Source organism: Xiphophorus hellerii, chromosome 1 (assembly GCF_003331165.1).
Source record: "Xiphophorus hellerii strain 12219 chromosome 1, Xiphophorus_hellerii-4.1, whole genome shotgun sequence".
NCBI lineage: Eukaryota > Metazoa > Chordata > Actinopteri > Cyprinodontiformes > Poeciliidae > Xiphophorus > Xiphophorus hellerii.
This window is the reverse complement of record NC_045672.1, coordinates 11,030,088-11,053,754: the sequence shown is the minus strand read 5'-3', so window position 1 is coordinate 11,053,754 and position 23,667 is coordinate 11,030,088. Positions and strand designations below refer to the sequence as shown.

General features: G+C 39.0%; 3 protein-coding genes across 4 annotated transcripts; all 3 read left to right on the top strand.

Annotated features, from left to right (window-relative positions):
• The first annotated feature begins 1,914 nt into the window (after positions 1-1,914).
• LOC116726048 (taste receptor type 1 member 1-like) lies at positions 1,915-6,289 on the top strand. The gene is made up of 6 exons (XM_032572547.1): positions 1,915-2,096; positions 2,241-2,538; positions 2,633-3,355; positions 4,061-4,267; positions 4,387-4,507; positions 5,361-6,289. The coding sequence occupies exons 1-6, from the start codon at positions 1,915-1,917 to the stop codon at positions 6,287-6,289; spliced, it is 2,460 nt and encodes an 819-aa protein (XP_032428438.1).
• A 2,326-nt stretch (positions 6,290-8,615) lies between these two features.
• Positions 8,616-13,005, top strand: LOC116726502 (taste receptor type 1 member 1-like). Its single transcript, XM_032573267.1, has 6 exons — positions 8,616-8,800; positions 9,055-9,352; positions 9,485-10,207; positions 11,173-11,379; positions 11,748-11,868; positions 12,077-13,005. The coding sequence occupies exons 1-6, from the start codon at positions 8,616-8,618 to the stop codon at positions 13,003-13,005; spliced, it is 2,463 nt and encodes an 820-aa protein (XP_032429158.1).
• A 7,707-nt stretch (positions 13,006-20,712) lies between these two features.
• On the top strand, positions 20,713-21,944 carry her3 (hairy-related 3). 2 transcript variants are annotated; one of them, XM_032568051.1, is made up of 4 exons: positions 20,713-20,869; positions 20,956-21,051; positions 21,145-21,226; positions 21,319-21,944. In XM_032568051.1, exons 1-4 carry the CDS (start codon positions 20,822-20,824, stop codon positions 21,828-21,830), a joined length of 738 nt encoding a protein of 245 aa, XP_032423942.1. In that variant the 5' UTR covers positions 20,713-20,821; the 3' UTR covers positions 21,831-21,944. The 2 variants fall into 2 exon arrangements, with proteins under 2 accessions (XP_032423942.1, XP_032423931.1); XM_032568040.1 differs by having other exon boundaries at positions 20,713-21,051.
• Positions 21,945-23,667: the final 1,723 nt, after the last annotated feature.

Below are 23,667 nucleotides of genomic sequence, written 5' to 3'. Positions count from 1 at the left end.
CAGATATTCTCTATTGTATGGCACAACATGTTTACTCCATATTGAGTTAAACCTGCATTTGGGATTGAGATATTGTTGTAAAAGCCAGAAGTTCAGTGTGATTTTTCCTGTTAGAAATTGTTAATATTGAATTAGGCTTACTTCAATATTTTTTAAATGGACAGAAAAGGAATGTAATTGTAATATATGTAAATAAAAGTTAAAATAAACTTTTTTAAAATAACCAACTCTGACATCTAATTAGACAACTATGTTCTATTTTACATGCTGCACTGTATATGTGTTATTAGCAATAACTGTTTGTTTTATTTTCTTTTTCATGTCTTTGTCAAACAAAAAGCTCAAGCGATTTTGTCAGATTTTATCATCCTGATGTAAAATCATGGCATCCTCTCATGGTTAAACTTTGTTCTCTTTAAAGAGAATTTTTTTTATGTAAGCTAAACATCTTGTTGTTTAGAAATGTTTGATCCAAGTAATAAAGAAGTAAAGGTCCAGATTTTGCTAATTCTTAATTTTCTTGTATTTTTTGCTTTCATTTCAATCTACAAGAATACAGAATTTCCCTCTATGTTAAAGTTGTCTGTCTGCAATTTTTTAACTACAAGGATTTCTTATGGTACTAATGATACTGTGGTTAACAATCGCAATGACAACTTTTTTCAGATTTCACAGTCTTTTTATATTTCAGTATATGTGGGTTTTCTCCACTCAGCTCTGGCAGAAGTAAAGAACAAACTCAAACTGAAATAAAACACAATCTGTGGCATTAAATACATCATTTATTCACAAAAAAAAAATCAAGATCAAAGATTAAAAAGTGGGAAACAGCAGAATATTCTGTTCTAGCCTGGGTGGCAACATTGAAATAACATTTTTGATTCGGCTACTAATTTACATTAAAAAGGTCAAATGTAAGGTTTATGCATATCAGAGCTTGTTTACAATTTCAATTAATTGCATTTACATTTTGAAAGGGGCAACTGGCCAACAGAGAAGAGTAGACAGTAGATAAGACACCAAGGGAAGAGCAGGGAAGTCAGTTTTTAAGTTTGTTAATGAGGACAAAAGAAAATAAATCACATAAACTCACATTTGAAATAGTTAATTCTTTTCTTTGATAAAGTGTGGGAGGTAGTGGGGGCTGGAGGGAAAATTTAAACGTGCATCTAGATATAAAGATAAGAGTTTATTATATGCAACATGTTTGCATAAACTCCTGTCATTTGAAACATGAGGACTTATTTGCAAAAGTTAGATTTTAGATATGGACAACGTCTTGCAAAAGTATTATTGCTTCCTGAACTTCTGCTTATTTTACCAGGTTGCAACCTCAAAGAACATGTTAAAAAGTCAGTCAGGCAAAATCTTAAATGAAATAAGTGGAAGGACCATGAGTCCTTTTGTACAGCAAAGTAAGTCATTCTAGCATGTGTAACTTCATGGTTGTAAAAGGGAGCAGAATGAAGTGTTTTCTTTTTTTGAAGGAGGTGAAACTAAGACAATGCTTATTACCCTGAACACAAGACACAAGGGGATATTATGTTATTTTTCATCTGTGCCATCTGTGTGCTGTGCTGTCATGTTACTGTACTGACTGAGATTTGCTGTTTGAAAATGTTCTTAACTATGAATTAAATTGAAATTTTCCTATATAAGCTAAAAGAGGAAACATGTAAACGAGTGACATCTGTTTTTTTTTTGTATAGGAATTAAACTTCAAACCCTGGTTTACTGTGAAAACTCAGGAGTCAATTTCAATGCTTTTGCATGCTAATTTGTGAATTCTCCTTCAACCATTTCTCAGAATAAATTCTATTACCACAAGCATGGAAATGAATAGGGTTCAGCATCACTAGCGTCTAACAAACCCACTGACAGTTCATGTCAGACCGGCAAACATTAATCGTGAGCATGAAACATTTTATTGCCGCCGTGTGTATGATGGGACTTTTTCTCCAAGGCATCACAAAATCCACACTGAGACACTCAGAGTTTCAACTGGAAGGAGATTATTTACTTGGTGGACTTTTTGACATCCATTTTATCAGCTCACCTCCTTCACAGAAAAGACCTGAAGCCATCGACTGTTCTAGGTGAGTAGCATCAATTCATTAATAAAGTCTGTAAGTCTGACTCTTTTGAGAAGACAGCACATTTGTTCTTTTAAAAACAATATCATTGATAAAGAAATGCACATCTGTTGCACCTCCGTCAGTTCATGGCTTCCTTTCCCACAGGGAGATTTTCCTTCTTCCAAATTACCGAAGGTTTCAGTTGATGAGATTCACGGTTGAGGAAATAAATAACTCCACCACCCTGCTGCCAAATGTCACCCTTGGCTACGAGCTATTTGACCACTGCTCGGACACACGCAGCTTCACAGATATCCTCAAGCTCATCTCCGTCGATGGCTCCATCCAACCTTGGCGGGAGCCATCAAAGAATCGGTCCAAAGTGATAGCACTGATTGGTCCTTTCACCAGCACACATACCCTGACTGTAGCACCGTTTTTCATGGTGGATCACATTCCTGTGGTAAATATCCTTGCATGCCTTTCACTTAGTTATTAATTACTTTTTTTATATACCCATTTTACACTAAACATTATTCTGTATGAATTCTCAATAGGTCAGTTATGGCAGCACTGCTTCAGTTTTTTCCGAAAAATGCAAATACCCGTCTTTTCTACGAACAGTGCACCCCAATCAGGACACTGTAGGAGTGATTGCCATGATTCTTCAACACTTCAGCTGGCGTTGGGTTGCTTTCCTCCACAGCAACAATGACTTTGGCGTCGACGGCTTGGAGATCTTCATCAAAAGGATTAAAAACACCGACATCTGCCTGGCTTATTCCAAGGCCCTTGCTGAAGACACTGATTACTCACTAGTCTTCAAACAGATGGAGAAACAAAACCTAAATGTGATTATTGTGTTCGCGCCAAAGATTTACGCCGAAGCCGTCATTAAAACTGCAATTGAGCAGAATGTCACCAACAAAGTGTGGATAGCGGATGACGGATGGTCTTTAAACAAAAAGCTCCCCAACATGAAGGGAATCAGAAATATTGGAACTGTACTCGGGGTTGCTCAGCCAGTGCTAACAATTCCTGGTTTCGATGATTTTATCTACTCTACGGTAGGGCGGGCAATCAAAGCAGATGCCGAGCAGCAGACGTGCAATCAGGTTTGCAACTGCAGAAATCTGACTGCTGGACAAATTATTGCAGCAGATCCGTCGTTCTCTTTCCCGATTTATTCCGCTGTGCATGCTGTTGCCCGGGCTTTACATAACATCCTACAATGTGAAACTGACAGATGTGATAGCGCTATACCGGTGCAGCCATCTATGGTAAGTATACATTAATCTTTTGTAGTTTACAGAAATTTGTTGAAGAATTTCCTGTTTAAAATCCCCATTTCCTAAAGTTACATAATTTTGCTGGTTGACGCAAAACTAATTGCAAATGTCGCGGGTTAGACTTCTTAGATGTTTTGCATAATTTTTACTTGCACTCACAGTGTTGTCCAAAATTATTTACATCTCTGAAAATGTTGACATTTTTGTCTCATTAAAACCACAAATTAAATTTACACGTTTTTTATTTGCACCTTTTCCCCAACACAAAACAAATACATAAAAATGAAATGGAATAAACGTGTTCTTAAAGTAATTTTACAAGTAAAAATCTGAAATGTGCACAATGCATTTGTACTAAGGTCCCTGATTCAACACTTTGAAGAAGAACAGCCTTTTTTTTAGTACCGGTCTTTCTCTTCTCAAACGTTTCTCTTTTCCAGTCCGAGAGTCAGAGTGAGTTGGCCTGCACAAATGTCTTCTCAGATTCTTATTTGCAAAAAATATTGAAAGTCATGTATCATCTACTTCCAGATCATGTGCTGTTTTGTGATGGTCTAAACCCTAAAGTACTTTGAAATGAGTTGATGTAGCATTTAATTTCATTGCTTTTCAAAATCTGATTCACTAACCACTTTCAAAGTTCATCATGATTGTACGTTGATGACAGTTCTTGGTATGTTGCACAATTTATGTTAGGTGGTAGAAGAACTCAGGAAGTCCAACTTCACATTGCTGAACCAGAGTGTCCTATTTGATGAGAATGGAGACCCAAATTTTGGGCACTTTTCAATAGTTTTCTGGAACCACAGTGGCAATGCTCAGGAGGTTGGCTTCTACCATTTTAACCAATCTCCTAACTTCTACATCAACAATACCCAAATTCAGTGGCACACAGACGAAGAGGTGAGTTTATTTTATTAGTAATACACTCATATGACTGGGATTCATATGTGGATGATGATTGCTCTACATATGTGATGATAAAGCTCCCCTGTGCTGCGCTAATGAGCTGTCTTGTGCAGGTTCCGATCGCAATTTGTTCCCCCGAATGTCCAACAGGATATGCAAGAAAAACAATTGGAATCCATAAATGTTGCTTCAGGTGTGAAATATGTCCACCTCAAACATATGTCAACATCACAGGTAAATGACTTGAAATGTAAGAATTGTTTCTGTCTACAATCAAACCCAAAATTCACCATAGATACAGCAAATCACCACAACGCCAACATGGAAACACGCAAAAACCTGCTCAGCAATAATAAGAAGGGTTTATAGTTTTAATGCCAGTAAAGATTTTACATTGATTATTAAAAATGGTATAAAGTATTTTGACTCATGCAATTTTTAAACTAAAATTTAAATAATATCTGATTAATCTGATCGTTTTTTTTACAATGTTGATAAATGTAGTTTACAATAACAGAGCTTGTTAGATGTTTAATCCACTATTCCAAACTTCTCAGTTGAATGAGTTTAGTTTTAAAACTCAATCTGAATGAGGTATAAATACATTTGGGCTTAACTGCGAACAGAACCAACTCACTAAAAGCTCTTCTACAATTTGCCAAAGTTTACATATTGGTAGTCTTCTAAAACATTTAAACTGTAGATTTTTATTAAAATATATACTTTTGTTTTGCTTTATGTGCAACTTGTACAAGTACAACTTAATTTACTTACAAAATTAATAGTTAATTTGTCCAGTTTCCTCACCAGCAAATGATATAAACCAGGATTCTTTCTGAGGTCTCATGGTGATAGCAATTATACAATAGCAAAAAAATGTACTTCACATAGTGATCTTTAAAAGAGGAGGTCAAATTATACAAAGCTGAATGAACATGATACAACCGGAGTAAATGTATTCACTCAGTCAATTATAAGACCAAAGTTGCCTTTGAATCCGTTAGTGAATTTGTTATAAACAGAAGAGGATTGAACCTGTCTTGAATCTTCTAGCTATTTTTGACTGTTTATCTCTACTGTAAAACAGAGGATCCCTACAACTGCATCAGCTGTAAGGAGACAGAGTGGTCTGAAGAAGGAAGTACATCATGCAACCTGCGGCTAGTGGAGTACGTTCCCTTTACAGACAGCAGAGCTATACTGGTAATGGCCGGGAACTTCATCTTGCTGGGTCTCATTCTGGCTGTAGCTCTCCTCTTTGCCGTCAACTACCACACTCCTGTTGTCAGATCTGCTGGAGGACCGATGTGCTTCCTGATCTTAGGCTGCCTCACTCTGTGCAGTATCAGTGTGTTCTTTTACTTTGGTAAGCCCACAAATGCTTCTTGCGTCTTGAGGTATGTCCCATTTCTTCTGTGCTACTCCGTTTGTCTGGCATGTTTTGTTGTGCGCTCCTTTCAGATTGTTTGCATTTTTAAAATAGCTGCCAAGTTCCCCAAACTCCAAAGCTGGTGGATAAAATATCACGGCCAATGGCTGCTCATCACAGGGACATTCTCAACTCAGGCCATGTTGATTCTCATTAGCTTTTCTTCTCACCCTCCCAGACCATACAACGAGACATCATGGTACCAGGACCAAATTGTTCTGAGCTGTGACTTAAATCTCGCTGTAGCTTCTTGTTCTTTTATTATTCTCCCTTTGCTTTGTTGCCTTTGCTTCATTTTCTCCTACATGGGAAAAGACCTGCCAAAGAATTACAACGAGGCCAAAGCCATAACCTTCTGCCTGCTGCTGCTGATCCTCACCTGGATAGTGTTTGCTACTGAATACCTGCTTTACCGTGGAAAGTACATCCACACTCTCAATGCTTTGGCAGTTCTGTCAAGTCTTTACTCTTTTCTCTTGTGGTATTTCATCCCAAAATGTCACATCATGATTTTTCAGGCTAATAAAAACACACAGAAATATTTTCAAGGTCTTATTCAAAATTATACCAAAACAATTTCCCAGTAGCATCTTCAGAGGAAAGTCTAAAGATGTAAATAAAGTTTATTTATAAAGCATTTTTCACTGTTCAAGTCACAAAGAGCTGTACAACATGAATCACAGTTTAGCTATAGAAAATATGAAAACAAGCATGAGAAGCATAATAAAATTATGAGACACGTGACAGGGTTTGGCTGTTGTGTCCACTCCGTCTTTGGTCCATCAATTCAAGGTAAATGCGTGTGAGTGACTCTCTTAGTTTTTATGTCAGTGTTTCGTCTAATTTAAACAATGAAAGGTGACATTGCTTTATGTAAATAGAAATACTTTTCGCTTCAGTGTAAACATAACAAAATCCTGATCTCAGTCCTATAAAGGTGTATGCGAAGAAGATAACCTGTATTAGGTCAAATAAAACACCTCTGTCAGGAAGAATGGGACAAACTTCAAGCAACCTGTTTGGAGAAGCCGAAATGTTTGACCCAAGTTGTAACATTACTGAATGGTAATTAAATGTGTGTGATCTGAATTTTATGAAAAGAATAAAACAAATCTGTGATAGAACTTAATGATTCTCCTCAGTATCAACTGTACTCACCCACAAATACACAATAAACGGAGACATTTAACCAACAATTTTGACTGCTCCACTGTTTTTGTGCATGTGTGTGTTCTTTTTTGTTGGGCCTATCATGACTGGAAAACAAGCACTGAGCTTCATACAGGGACTGGCCAAAAACTCCAAATCCCAGAATGCATTGCATCAACATTGTTTCTACAGAGCTCCCAGAGGAAGGGGCTTCGCAGCAGGGAAACAGTGTGGTGAGATGGGGAGTATTGAACTGCATCTTTGAAGAAGCCTTCGATCCAAAGTAAATATTCAGAACATTGTTTGGGCAACTGGTGATTGTTTCCAGACTGATGACAAGCCTGAGTCTGACCTTTCAGCTCCTGTAGAAAAGTAATAATAAAATTATCATAGATTCCCTCAAGTCTGATCATGTTATCATAGCAGCTGAATACAAAGACTGCACAAAAAACTCATAAATGAATGAATAAAAATACCTCTTTTCACCTTTTTTGAGGCTTTATTCTTTACACATACCTGCCCTTACAAACTCCATTCAGATTTCTGTTTGTAGAGAAATATTTTATCTTTTCCTTTACATGTCTGTTCCGTCTTGCTCAGTAAGTGCCCATCCCTTCCGCCCACAGGGGACAAGCTGTTCCGCCTTTTCACGAGCTGCCAACCTGAATTCAAATTCAGGCGACATTACTGTCTATCAATCACTTTAGTCTGTGGTCTGATTGCAAATTTTCCTCGAACAAATGAGTTCAGTGGTTTAGTTTTAAATTATGCAGGGATCATTTGTAAGAGGAGGTGGATTTCAACATAGACCAGTGAGCCGGGGTTAAATTCATTTGCATCTCTGTTTGTGTCTCTATTCTGATTGATCTTGTTAAAAGGCATCTACAAACAATGAGACTGCGTCTCGGATATGTTTTTATTTCAAAAGGTGTTGGAAGTGAATGAACAGATTGCAACACATTACAGTTTATTAGACAATACTAGTTGGAAGTAGCATATCAGAAGAACATTTTCATTAAGTGGTATGTTGCATTTAAGTATTGTGTATAAGTATGTGAGTCTTGACTTAACTAAATGAAACAATATTGAATCATGTAACAGTATGTACTAACATTGCAACTGGCCTAATTTTCTGAATAATCATAAATGAAAAAATAACACCATGTAAAGATTCAGAAAAAAATCAGTCTGGAGCTATCAAATATTTCTGGTAAACTTTCTTAATACACTCAACGTTTTCAAACCTTAACCCTGCAAAACCCATAGTGTTTATTTTAAGTCTTTTGGCCATTTCCTTTTTTATACAACAGCAAGCCAAGCTCTACCTTTTAATTTATATTCATGTAATGTCCAACGGACAGCACTGGATGTCAGTATTTAATAAATGATACAGTGGATCTAAAATTCACTGAGCCATCTAGGATGAAAACAGGCTTCAATGCTATCAAATCAGTAAAGGAAATGTTCTTTGTCAATATAAAGACTAATACATTTGCTGCTGAACATTTTCACTGCTTTATAGCCTGACTGAATCATTAAACTTGCTTGTTGTTGCTTGTTGTTAAATGTCCAGCATGATTCTTTTGCATACTGATTTGTAAAAACTCCTTCGACCATGTACCGGCCTGTGTTAGTCAGATGTCAAGTATTTTCTCATGCGTGGAGAGGAATGACAGCGGCTTGACCGACACCAGTTTATCACAACAAACTATAAACAGAGCTAATTCTCACTGTAGCCCACAGCAGACGAGGAGGGCTGCCAAAATGAAACACCTTCTTCTTGCTGCTGTGTTTCTGTTTGAAACTTTTTTGCATGCTTCAACTCGAAGCACCGCTCCATCCTCAGAGTTTCGTCTGGATGGGAATTTTTTGATAGGTGGACTCTTTGATATTCATTTCGCCTGGGGCCCTGGTCGCCATCTCCGACCAGAAGCTCTGGACTGCTCGACGTGAGTTAAGTTACGACAATGATTCACGAGGGAAAATGACAAAAGAATGATGCAGCATTTTAAAATTGGCTTATGATATAAATATACTCTCTCAATATGACTAAAGTACGTGTTGGACTAACTACACAGACAATACATTTATTGGCAAAGATAACTTGAATAAATACAAATTGCAGTTTGAAAGTGATGATTTAAAAACACAAATTTCTGGAGCAATTACAGTTTGTTCTGATACTTTGCCTTCTTGTCCTCAGTCAGTGTTTCAGTATCTCAAGTTATCGGAGGTTTCAGTTGATGAGATTCACGGTAGAAGAAATTAACAACTCCACCAGCCTGCTTCCAAATGTGACTCTGGGCTACGAGATGTTTGACCATTGCTCAGACACGCTAAGCTTCCCAGGGATTTTAAAACTCATCTCAGTGAATGGTCAGATCCAACCCTGGCCTGAGCCAAACACAAAACTGTCCAAGGTGGTAGCAGTGGTTGGTCCTTTCACAAGCACTCAATCCCTCACTGTAGCCCCGCTTTTTATGGTGGATCTCATTCCTATGGTAAGTACTGAATCACCATCTCTATATAGGCCAAGTTATCATCACAATATCAGGTGTATTGGGCTAAGATTATAATGTCACTGTGTTTTTCGACTGGTGAAGCTGAATTTTTCTGTAACTCTTCTTTGCCAGGTAAATTATGGATCCTCAATTTCTATTTTTTCAAAGAAAGCAAAATTCCCGTCATTCCTACGAACAGTGCATACCAACAGCGATGTTATAGAGGTGATTGTTGCCATTCTGAAGCATTTTCAGTGGCGCTGGGTCGCTTTCCTTTACACTGGCGATGATTATGGCAGCGACGGCCTTGACTTATTCGTGAAGCGGATCAGGGACACTGACATCTGCATTGCGTACACCAAAGACCTCAACGCCAACATTAATTTTTCTAGGTTGTTCAAACACATTGAGCTGCTGAGGATACATGTAATCATTGTTTTCACCGCTGAAGAGGCTGCCAAAGTTCTCATCAAGTCAGCTATCCACTTTAACGTCACCGACAAAGTTTGGATAGCAAATGATGCATGGTCTCTGAATAAACAACTGCCTAAGATGGAAGAAATACGAAACATTGGAACTGTGCTTGGTGTGGCCCAGCCGATAGTGACAGTTCCTGGTTTTGGTGATTTCATCCATTCTGCTAAGGGCCAGAGCGAGTGTGGCTACGCTGGGCAGCAGATGTGTGGCAATCAGGTTTTCAACTGCAGTGACTGGAGTGCACAAACTATCCTAGAGGCAGACCCATCCTTCTCTTTTCCTGTTTATTCTGCTGTTTATGCGATCGCTCATGCACTGCACAAGACCTTACAGTGCGAAGAAGAGGGGTGTAGTAATATCACAGTGTATCCAAACATGGTAAGGATGTGATCATTCATTTCAGCAATTTAGGTTTAGTTGTACCTTTAAACATAGTCATAAGACTCAGCTTATTGGTTGTTGGATCTGGATATTAACCCAAGTTTTACAATCTATTATTTTATAAATCTCATGTGCAAACAGGATACTGACGGGGTCAAGGGTCATACTTACACTGTCTGTGGGTGTGAAACACCATTTTTATTTACATTCATTGTGAGACAGTTATAATAAAAACTGTTGCAAAAATGAAGCCTGCTGTAATAAATTTTCAAAGACAAGTGATCCACAGATCAACAGCAGATCTCCAAAACCGTTAGAAATGAAACTAAAGTGGTTGGAATGACCTAGTCAAAGCCCACTATGTTCTGTTGGCACCTTGACAGAGCTGAGGACCAGACAATGCATCCAAATCAGAAAAATAAACTGTGTAAGAGTGAGACAAATGTGTTCATAATTAAATGAAAGTGTTACATGTTTAATTCGCTCACACATTGTTTCTGTATTTGGTATGTTCTGGTTCAGTGTGTTCTGTCATTTAGCTGAAGCTCTTATAACACGCTTAGAACATTTAGTTAACCTAAAGGGAGTTTAGGAAATTATTATATTTCGTTATTTTGTAATATCCTCATGAAAGCACCGGAATAAATATGTGGATTGTCGGGAAATGTTTTGTTTTATTTTGTTTTTTGCAAGGTTTCAAAAAGTATTGCTCAAAAATTATTAATTTTTTCAGTCAAATTTATCCCCTCATTTAATAAATGTGGGATTTTTAAGGTATCTTTTAATACCTGTGTGATAAAGAAACACTGTTAAAAAGATAGTAGTCTGGTGCATGAATCTTGTACATATTCCAGTGAATCATTTACATTTTTTTCATGACTTTGAGATGCAGTTGGAGAAAAAATACATTAATTAAGTACAAATTTGGAAATATTCATTTGACTATTGTTTATCCATTTTAGGTTCTAGCAGCGCTCCAGAAGTCCAATTTCACTCTGCTAAACCACACCATTCAGTTTGATAAAAATGGTGACCTCAAGTTTGGACTCTATTTCCTCGTTTTCTGGAACTGTACTGGTGATGCACAGAAGTTTGGATTTTATCAATTTTATCCAACAGCTAATTTCTACATCAACAGCACCGAAATCATCTGGTACACGAATAAAGAAGTAAGCTCTCTCTTGTTTGGGATGGATGGATGGATGGATGGATGGATGGATGGATGGATGGATGGATGGATGGATGGATGGATGGATGGATGGATGGATGGATGGATGGATGGATGGATGGATGGATGGATGGATGGATGGATGGTAAAAGCTGTAATATGTGAGAATCAAGTTTTTCAATAAGTCAGCTCAACATTAACTAGCGTATTCACTGGAAGCTAAATAAACTTGCTGAATAGAGTGAATATTGTTCTAATTATTATTCTCAGATGCCACCTTAAAAGGTAAACTAAACATTTTGACAAAAAAAAATGCTGTATGAAAGTTGCGTGTGCTCATTTTTTGTCTGTTTGCTGTTCCTTAAACAGGTTCCCACGTCTCTTTGCACCCCAGAGTGTCCTGACGGATATGCAAGAAAGCAAACTTACATCCACAGATGCTGCTTTACCTGTGAAATCTGTCCAAATGAAACATACATCAATGTTACAGGTACATACAAGGATGTGGAATTATTGAGTTATTATTATTATTTGATTTTTAACATTTCGGTTGTTTTCAATAAACATATGTCAGTTATAACCGCAATGCAAGAAAATCATCGATAATGAAAGAGATTTTATACCAGCTATCACTTCTCAACTGTGTCAGAGTTATTTAATTAAAGGCGATTTTAATTTGTTCATGTCTCAATTTTTAGAGGATCCGTACAACTGCATCAGCTGTAAGGAGACAGAGTGGTCTGATGAAGGAAGTACATCATGCAACCTGCGGCTGGTGGAGTACATACAGTTCACAGACATGGGGGCGGTGCTGATCATGGTTGGAGCCGGCACCTTAGTGGGCCTCAGTGGCGCTATATCTGTTCTCTTTGCCTTCAACTACAACACGCCTGTTGTCAGATCTGCTGGAGGACCGATGTGCTTCCTGATTTTAGGCTGCCTCACTCTGTGCAGTGTCAGTGTGTTCTTTTACTTCGACAAACCCACAAGTGCTTCGTGCATCTTAAGATACTTGCCCTTTCTATTGTTCTTCACAGTTTGTCTGGCATGTTTTGTTGTGCGCTCTTTTCAGATTGTTTGTATTTTCAAAATAGCTGCCAAGTTCCCCAAACTCCAAAGATGGTGGACTAAATATCACGGCCAATGGCTGCTCGTCACTGGCGCATTCACAGCTCAGGCCCTGCTACTTATTGTTAGCTTTTCCTACGATTCTCCCAGCCCTTACAACGAAACGTCGTGGAACCACGACCGAATTGTGCTTTTCTGTTCTCTGAATCTAGAAGCAACCTCGTTTTCTTTCGTTTTACTCGGCCTTTTGAGCTGCCTTTGCTTCATTTTCTCTTACATGGGAAAAGACCTTCCGAAGAATTACAACGAAGCCAAAGCCATAACCTTCTGCCTGCTGCTGCTGATCCTCACCTGGATCTTGTTTGTTACCATCTATATGCTCTACCACGGAAAGTTCATCCAGTCTCTGAACGCTCTCGCAGTGCTCTGCAGCCTCTACTCGTTCTTGCTGTGGTATTTTCTGCCAAAATGTTACATCATTATTTTTCAGTCCCACAAAAACACACCGCAGTACTTTCAGTGTCTCATACAGAACTACACCAAAACAATCAGCAAGTAGACGTTCTAATTAAGTGTCACAGCGCCAATCACATCTGTGCATGAATGAATCAAAGCAACACTTCAGGTATGTTTGAGAAATTATTGAATCTGACCAAATTCAACATGTCAAATTGCAAAGTCAACTTTCTTTTAATGTATGTTTGATATATACAGTATTTTTTTACAACTGAAGGTGACATAGTTACTCTATTGTGCTATGAAATGGCACTATTTAGTAACGTTTATGTTGCTTAATGCCAGAACGTAAAACGAGTTGGACAATATTTTTTATTTTTATGTTGTTGAGACTGATTTTTATTGTAACCACATGAGGGCGCCACTTTAATGCAGCAGGCTAAACAACCATCCTTCCGTGTGTCTGAGTTGATTTTCTTGTTTTGTTTACGAAAATAAAGTCCAATGATAGATACATTATTTTACATCTATAGTTATTTATTTGGAGCCATGTTACAACAAATTCCACCTCAGGGTACTTTACAAGACAAACTGGTCAAATTCATCTTTAGAGTCCAAATCAATATATATTTTTTTTGCTCATTCCAGTTAATTTCTTTACAATTCAGTCATTTAGTCAGGTTCACTTACACACAATTTTGCCTTGATTATAGCAGAGAACAATCAAAGATTAATGATATAATGTTCAATGGTGAAAAGTTCTGTCTGAGAAAGCCCATTCAATCTGTTAAAACCTTTAAATATTTCATCCTCAGAAATCATGAGGTGACTATGGAAACCAATATTTTGCTACTAGATAGTACAACCATTTGGCAGAGCCAGTAGCAGCAGCCAAAGCCATCATTATTGTATATTTGCTGACATTCATTCTATGGTCTGTTTTTTTTAATTATTATTATTCATTATATTTCTAAAACAGGAAACTGTTTCCATTTAAATGGAAGTTGCAGAAACTGCATAACTATAAAATGTAATGAAAATCTAATTAATGTAATTCAGTGCAGGTAAATATTCTGATTTGGCTCAATGCAAATCAATTGAATTTGCTGCCAATTCACAACAAATGTCATCTTGAGGCATTTGTTGCCTTGACCACAGGAAATCCAGAGGTATTGATTTGAATTATGCAATCTGGTTGGTCGAGATTCTTCATTAGAAGAAAAAGCCACAGTGCTACACCAACACTTAGGGCTGGGCACCTTAACAAGGATAAATCAGAGGGAACCACTAAGGTCACTTATTTACCAAAGGTCAACATCCACCTTTTCCAGAGTCTGGCCAAAGTTTTATGAGGCTTTCAGGTATTTTAAGGGGTCCCCTTTTTAACTTGTGAAAATACCAGAGGATTTCAATACTGATAATAATAAGAATAATTTGTTCAGTAATTTATATAAACTATTTTCAGAATATGACTAATAATTATCAATAGGTTATTTAACCTAGAAGAAATTGACTTATGTGTACATCAAACGTCAGTGCCAGCAGGGGGCCCTAAGCAGACGCAGACTCCGCTTGGTGGCCCTTATTTTTTCAGTCAATATGAAGCTGGAGCTCAGAGATAAGCCCCTTCAAACTAAGTCCATGTATCTGTTGTTGTTGTTGTTGTTTTTAATCTCTTGATTTAATTGGTATGAAGATAAACCCTGTGTGCTTCCTGTTGCCAGCTTTACTCAGAACTGGTTTTGAAATAAAGTGCTGAGCTGAGGCAACCTGTTGCTCTTTATTCCCCCCCTTTAAAAAAGTAAAAGCTTCACGCCGAGATGCTCGGTTGGACTGGGGGGGGTAGAAGAGTTGCCCCTCCAAGTGAAACGGAAGAGGCTTGCCGCAGGGGACTCATGGGAGGCGCAGTCCTGGTGGGTAAATTGCCATTTTGTTGTGGCTTTTCAGCTTCCAGGCAAGGGGGGAAAATGGGAGGACGGACCGTGAAACTAGGAACGAATTGGTAAAAAAAGTGCCACTTAACATGGCATATGGCACTTTTCCTAGAGAGCGGGACGCTGACACCTACAAATTGACAATTTCATACCAATTTCAGAGTTACTTTAGCCACACACGGTGGTGCCTCGATTAGCAGCATTTTAGACTGACACAGTCTACAGAGCAATGTTACATGAAGCGGTCAAATGTTTAGTTGGTGACTTTATTTATTTCATTTCTATCATCTTAGAAAGTCTCTACGCTGTGTAACATTTTGACAACTTACATTGCACAGAGAAAATGCAACTATTTATTGTGTTGCGTGTTGTAATTCTAATAATTCTAAATGTTTATGCTTTAATGTAAAAAGCACCTCCAGTATCTAATCTAAGATTTTAAAAAAACGTGTTGGCTTTGAGAACTGCTGCAGCCCCAGATCAGTTATATGTATAATAAATAATGCTGTTCTTCATTTTGCGTTTTTGCTGATACAGCACACATTTTTCTTCTAATAGGAAATATAGAGCGAGGAAACTCGCAGGAACGCCCCGCGGCTCTTCACTTGTAGCTTTCTGTTTCCCACTTTTGAGCAGATAAAGGGGAAAGCCCTGGGAAAGAGTCGAGCTGCAATTGGTCCATCCTTCTAGGTAAAAAAAACAACAAAAAAAAACGCACTTTAGGACGCCAAAGGCAATTTGCGTTTGGTGATCATAAGAAGGTTTGGCGTAAAATAATCTTCTTTTAATTCAACAGACATGGATCAGTAACAACTGACACTGGACTGTTTCGTTACAATGCAATCTGATCTTTTATTGTCTTTTTTAAATAGAACTTAACCCCTTAACTGGCGGCGAAAAAGGCAAAGTATTCAAACAAACTATGTGTCTCATGGACGGGATACCGCCAGTTAAGGGGTTAAGTCATGTTTGTTTTACAACATATCTGGCAACCCAATGATCCCTGTGCATGTAATTTTATTAACTCGTATAGTTCACATTTTTCTACTGAATGCTTAAGTATAAAATATATTTCGGTTTTTTTCTTCTTTTTCTAAGCAAAAGCTAAAAAAAACCAACATTAAGTGTACCAATATTACCATGTATTTTTAAACAATTATGTAATTCTGTGCTCTGAGGCTGATATATTTTGTCCCTGCATTAAATTTCTATAATCATCAGCTAAGAAGCATCATTGATGTGTAAACCATCCTGGCTCCAGTAGAGAGCCCTGCGGGATCCCGCGATGCCTGAATTTTCCAATTTACCTTCTGTGTTTGTGAAAACTGTGAAACGGGCGTTTGACATTCAAACGCTTTCGTCTCAGTGTATTTTGGTATTTACTTCTATGAACAGCAAATTTAAATTAGACATATAAACACATCGCTTTCATAATTATGACACCTGAGTTACATGCTTATAGTGCTGTTCTGTAGCTATACATCATTGTAGCCCAAATTCAGAAGACACCGCGCCGTAAAGCTAAAAGACAAAGTAATTTCATCATCATGTTGGTACTTAAAATCAAACGTTGCTCTTGTGGCTGCCGCCTTACGCGCGACTGAATGCAGTGCACCAAAAATCTGCTCTGGTATTCTCATTCAAATCCTGCTCTGTTCCTTCAGAGTAAATGGCAGATGTTTTGCAATTCAAGACGCATCAATGCCCTTGTGCTTCAGTCTTTAACAATGGCGAACTCCTATAGTCAAGCTCTTGTGTCTTTCATTTCAGAGGCCAACAAAGGGCTTCATCCTCCAGCGCAGTTATAAAGTTACTTTGCTGGTCAGTTCATTTCGGCACTTGGGGAAGAAAAAAAAAAAAAAAAAAAACCTTAAGCGATGTTAATGTGCGGCCTCTGCTCCTTTCATGCGCTAACCCCGGCGCACACAGGAGAACAGCGGCCTTTGTGTCGCCTCTCCAAAATAAGAAGTCTTTAAATAACCCGGGCAGCAGTCCATAGAAATTCATGACGCTATTTTTTTTCTATTTGATGTTTGATCAGAGTTTCGCCAACACGTCCGTCGCGTGGCTTCTCCTGAAATCCTCCAAATATTTTCTGGGTTTTTTTTTTCCTCCCAGTCCACCTGTTCATGTACCTGCTTTCTCTCTCTCTCTCTCTCTCTCTCTCTCTCTCTCTTTTTTTTTTTTCCTTATACAGACGCCCCGGTGTGCACAATAGGGATTTGGTCACACCTCGAGTTCAGCTCAATGGAAGGCGGTTCATCGATTTGCTCCGCTCTCCGTGAGCCAAATTATGACCCAAAGTTTGCGTATAGTTTACCAGTGTCCTGAAAACATATTATAAGCGAAAACCTTTATAAAATACTTGATGAATAAATATTTTTTAAAGGTTTTTGTTTGTTTGTTTGTTTTTGGAGAACATAAGGCTGCTAATTGATGAGGCCTAAAAATGGCTTCTATTAAATGGACAATGGGTTTAAAGGGGAATTTAAAAATGACCATTGTTCTTTTTATTAAAGACATAACTTTGCATGAAACCCGATGTTTTATTGTATGCCAGGTAAGTATTTTCCAGATCTAAATAATGTATAGATTGGGGGGGAAATATTTGGACTTCTTGACATTTTCTTCATCCAATTATTCCATCCGTTTATCCATCCGCCCGACCGAAGCGATTTCAAGATGTTTTATTTCATATATGTAGTAAAATACATTGTCGAGGACGTTTAATGCAAGTTCTATGTTGAGGGAGGCATGGATAAATATTGCTTTTTGGGTTGGAAAGGCTGCCAACCCCTGGTGTAAAGAGCCACGTTGGTTTCCGCGTGTTTTCTGCTAAAATCTTTGCTTTCGTCTATTAATGACGGTCGGGGCTTCGCCTGTAGCCATTGACTTGCAGATGCATCGCTTTCTTTTCGGCGGGGAAGCGGTTTATTGCAGTAATTGCATAATTGACGCGCTAATTGTTGTTAACAAGTTCCCCAAACAGTCCAATTATTACTGCGGTTTTGTCGCGTCTCCTCCGGCGGGAATCCATGACAAAGGTCCGGCCGGGTTAATGAATGACCCGCGGCTGAAAAGTGACAGTGGGAGAAGAGGTCCGATCCCTTTTATAAACATACACCTAGCGTGTCATTTAATGGCAACTCACATTATTGTCTCCATTTGACGCGCGCGTTTCTTGCTGCGCTTTTCTTATGGATAGATGTGGCGCAACACCATGTGGAAGAATTGCAAGAGGTTTTTTTTTTTTTCTTAAAGCTTCCTGCAGTCATCTGCCACAGGGCACGCTTTAGAAACGGTCACTAATAGTAACCCAACACTAATTTAAATTAAAGCGAGTAATCAGAGGTGAAGCCTGTAATTAGGGGTGCAAAAAACATATGTGGGGGGAAAAAACAAGAGAGGCAACAACTGCTTTTAGGACTGCACGTCAAAATCAACTCTCCACGGTGCTGTGCGGGAGGGGGAAGGAAAAAAAAAAAAAAACAGGCGTGAAAACGATGATTATGTGCCGCAACGCCTGGACAAAAAGCCACCAGAAAGGCTACTTAGACCAGAGCATCCCGAACAGATTTCATACTGAGTTATAGCGTCACAGCCTTTGCAGGCAATTTCTCGGTTTTTATTCAATTAGTATTTTTTTTTTTAATGTAATTAAAAAAATGACCGACAGCCCTATGCATCAGTTGGAGTCCATGCGTTTCTAAAGTGGGATTTGGTTGAAGCTTCGATCTGTCGAGTCCCAAACAGAAATGTTTGAAATATACAGAAACTCTTACGAATCTATTCCTGTTGCATGGAGGGGAACGTCTTTGATCCCATAAACCCCATAAAACGATCTTCTTTCATTTGGGTAAGAAATAAGAAATGATTTATGATTAAGGGCTAATGTGCAGTTGTGGCTTTGTGTCTCTTTTCAAATATTTAGCAGAGTTAAATCAACAAAATTGAACTCTGCTAAGGTATCACAATGACATTGTGATCCAGCTCTTGTTGACCGCGTTTGTGGAAATTCTTACGTTCACGTCAATAATTTGAATGACTGATATTCAATGCATCCAAATGCAACTTTTACAGTGCAGTCCTAGCCGGGAATTAAAGCCAAATCAAAATAAAACGTTCTTCTACAACGTGCTTAAGGCAACTTTCTTTGGTTAGCGCGGAAGGAAAAAGTCGATAGTTCTCCTTATGCCCCTGTGAGAACATTGGCAGCACGACTCTAAACTTTGGCGCTGCAAGTGAGACGGTATCTATAAGCTCAGACACATTGAAGTGTTTTCATGCGGTCTTGTGTGGGCGCGCGCACGCAGGACGCGCACGGAGCCTCCTCGAGCCTGAAGTCAGCGCATTGTTTCAAATGGCACGGCTTTCCCAAGAGTTAACCCCTTTCAGAGAGCAGTGTGGCAAATCGCGAGGCGAGAGTCTAAGGACGAGGGGGCGGCCCGCAATTCTCCTCGGTGCCTCACCGAACCCGCATGCCACGAAGACAAAAAACTGCTGACGCACAAAAGCCAAAGAATCCGAAAAGTCCCAAAGAAATCAGAAAACGTCCGTAAAGTTCACGTTTCACTTTCCAACTTAAGCAGGTGTTGCGTTTGTTTATTTTTGTCGTTTCTACTGTGGCAACGAGTTTGACTGTCAAGTTTGCTTTGACAGTCAAACTCAGTCAAAGCAAAGGAGTTTGACTGATACCAGCATTCTTCGGATGCAGAAGTTTTGTTTCGTTTCTTTTTTTTTTCCTTTTTTTTTACAATCAGCGCGCACCAGAAAATCAGAATCTTGTGTGGACATGGTGGGGAATTATCACGGTGCTGCCTTGAACCAGGTGGCGTGAAACTCACACATAAAAGCCTGAATGCAAGAGTCAACACTTCCCTCTCTGCACTCCAAGAGCAGCCGCTATGGTTACCTTTATCATTTTTACGCTTCTCTTTCTGTGTGTGCTTTTTTTTCGCGCGCCCCCACACGTTGATTTTTGGACGTGTGCAGATAAACATACAGTAGTAGGCCGACCATCAATCTGCCTGCTTGATCTGTTGACCGCTTTTGTGCCTATTTCATATAAACTCGGGCTTTACTCGTGTGAGTAAAGCTTGTGTTACTTTTCCATTAGTTTGCACAACCTGATGGATACAATTCTCCGCAATTATGCGCAAAAATACCGAGTCTTGCATAAGACGGGAACAGTCATGTGTGCCACAAACATTAATGAACAACATTAAAGACAGAAGAATGCGTTGTTTAGACAAAGTCACACCTGTTTGCAGCTTGAAAACGCGTAAAGGCGCGCGGCTTTATCAACACTAACAGTGAACCTACTGTAAGTATTACATGTGCAAAACACTGTTTGTGGTGGAAAACGTAAACGGCACGTGGCCGATCACCCTCACTAGAAAATGTGGTGGTGGCATCGTCATGCTGTGGGGATGGGTTTTATTTTTCTGCGCGTGAAGCAAAAAAAAAAAAAAAAAATCAGTTTCTGGAAGTTCAGCGCTGGAATATCTTGTAGTTGTGAATGCAGCACAAAGCAGCCCCACAAATGATTGAATTTGGGAAGCTGAATACAATGTGAGATCTTCATTATTAATTTAAAAACGCTTTAATATTAGCCTAATTCTTTATCTTAAGTGTCATATACAATTAAAAAAAATACACCCAGAATGTGGAGCGAGAAAAAAACAATAAAGTTAAATATAGACAATCATTCTTGCTTGATTATGTCAATAAATTAAAACAGTTTTTAAAATGTTTGCTGTTCTTGTTGTGTTGGTCCGCGGTGGTGGTTGGCTTGTGCTGGTGAATGACGCCATTGATGTTCATTTGAGCAGCAGGAGACAGGCGGGATGGTTTGTATTGACATGTTAAGTGGGTGCGCCTATAAAAAGCTTCCCCGGATTCTCCGCTCAGGGCAGCGGAGAGGGAAAGAAATTCACTTCAAGCAGAGTAAATCAAAAATCTGGACTAAAAAAAAAAAAAAAAAGAATGGTGGCAACATCAGAATGTGGTGAAAAGGGCAAATCCGGAAACAAGGTATAGATATAATGAAAGTCGATGGAAGGGGGGGGGACGTAAAGACTCAAGCTGCAGAAATTAACCTGCGCCTGACCTTTCTACAGGTTTCAAAACCTCTCATGGAGAAGAAGCGAAGAGCGCGGATAAACCAGTGTCTGGACGAGTTGAAGTCGCTTCTGGAGAGCTACTACAGCAGCAGTGTGAGTGCGGGCGACATGTCTGGGCTTCTAAAAGATGTAACTTTACCCGAGTGATCCAAACGTGACGATTTCTATCAAACTGTTTTTTCTCAGATTCGAAAGCGCAAGCTGGAGAAAGCCGACATCTTAGAGCTCACGGTGAAACATCTGAGGAACCTCCAAAAGATTCAGAGCAGTGAGTTGCTAACTTAATCTGGGTTATTAAAGCAGCAAAACGTGTTTCCATACATTATTCAGCTCTTCTTTCCACCTCGATATTTGCCGCAGTTTCCGCCGGTGCTTCTGAGCTTCCTGATTACCAGCTGGGCTTCCGGAACTGCCTGGCAAACGTCAACCAGTACCTGCTGCTGGCTGATCACCTGAGCGGCAGTGAGCGCTGGGTGATGTCGCAGCTCTCCAACAAGCTGTGTCGCTCTCGGCGGAGAGGTGAAGCGTCCAGCACCACGGACAGCGACCCGAGCCAACCTGAGGCGGCGGCGGCGGCGGCGGAGGAGGAGGAGGAGGCGGGGAGGCTTCGGCTGCCGAGCGCAAATGGACACGAAGGAGAGAGGAACCCGACCAGATCTGTAATACCGAAACTCCGAACGGCTCTCACGGTTTCCTCTTTAGCCATCGAAGACACGAACAAGTTATTTGACGCCAAACAGACCCGTGTTTTAGCGCAGAAAGCTCCCACGGGAAACATGGAGACGCAAAGCAGCCGTCACAGGAACCCTGAGTGCGCCAGTCCGCGGCTTGACGCTGGGAACACGGAGCGCCATGTGTGGCGGCCCTGGTGAAGCCGATGGGGAAACTCACTCACTGAATGTTTATGATTGCACTGTAGATTTTCACCACCGTGTTATTAAGCTCACTTATGTATTATTTTATTAATAAAATTGTCGAAATATTGACCGAGTTGTTCATGTAACTTGGAAATAAGAAGAGAAAGTGATAAAACTTTGACCAAACATCATTTGTTTGTTTTTTTATTTGTTTTTTTATTATACTGTTTTCAGTTTATCGTGCAAAAGCTTTAAAAAAATGAAAAAAGACATTTCGAGCCTTTATTAGTCGAGTCGTAAAATCACTTATTTGGAGGTCAGAAAAAATCATGAGAATATTTTAAAAAGGTGAACACCAATAAACATGAACAGCTGTACTCCGTTGTGATCGGGTCCCTTAATTCCAGAGTTGTATTTTCCACAGAGCAGCACAAAGTGAAAACTGGATGGTCCAAATTCTGAAAAGAAAGACAAACCGAACTAAAAGATGTCGAATATCTAAAAACAAAACAAAATAAAGTTTCCTGCGTCTGCAGAAAAGATAAGAAGCTGTTACAGTTCGCTCAGTAATTCTTTGGGTAATTCATGTAACTAATTTATCACCTAAAAGACACCTACAGTCAGTTAAATCAAAATAATCATTAAATTTGTTTTCCTGTTAGTTGTACTTCTCCGAAAAGAAACAAACAAAAACAGAACCGATCTGTGACTAAAACATAAAAAAGTTTCTGAAATAGTGATGCACCTATTTGGCCTTTAGGCAGGAACCTATTTTGAGAGTCGCAGCTAAAATGGCAATTACAATGTTCAGCTTCAAGCCAGTTTGACTTTAATATAATGTTATCATTCATTAAGGCGGATCTAAACTTAAACTCTCAGTTAAAACTAGATTCTAGCTTAAGTTTCAATTAATTGACGCTCAAGTCTTGAGGCAGATTTTTTATTTTCTTTTTTACTTTCACTAAGGTGATGTTTTCAATCATGATCTAACCAATGTAGGTAAGATTTGTTTTGTTTTGGGGTTTTTTTTGTAAAGAAAGCAATATCTAGTACTATCTAGAACCATTTCAAAATAACATGCTTGATTAAGATTTAAACAATACCCTCCAAAATGGAGTTTGACAGTAAAGGTTGCATCTGAAACTGAAAAAAGTCCTGAAACTGGAACAAAACCGGGACCGAGACAAATGAAATAAAAATACGAAGAATTAAACAGAACATAACAAAAACAAGATGCGCCACAAAAGAAATTAAAATATAATAAAGATTATTTTTTAAAAAAGATGTGTGAGATATAGAAAACAGAAAGAAATCCATTAAGATCAGGATATTGGAAAACATCATCAAAATTCAGTTTCAGAGTTTTCCTTCATTTTCGCGGCTCTTCTGGAGCTTTTTCTGTCCTTCTCTCGTCTTTGTCGCGCAGTCACTTTTTTTTTCCTTCCCAGAGTTGGAAGGGGGAAAAAAACAAAGTATGACATGAAACGCATCGGACGTGGACGCTCTGCTTCATTCTCCTCCGCTTTCACGCATAAGTACCGAAACAGGAGCGGGGAAATCGGACGCTTGTCGGACAGCGTGGCGATTTTCTGCTATAAGCTGCGAATTACACGCCAGGATCCTTCATCAAAGTCCGCAGGAGCTGGAGACGGTGGCTGCAGGGGGACAATGGCGCATTTAATCCCAGACTCCACAGATTTGGTTGCAACATTGAGTAAGATCAAGCATTTTAAAACTAAGGGCGGAACAAGTCGGTAATGTGTAGACTAACACTTGTTTTTACAAGTGAACAAAAGTTTGATATTTATGCATTCGTAAATATTTCTGCATTCTGACGCAAAAAAAAAGGCGC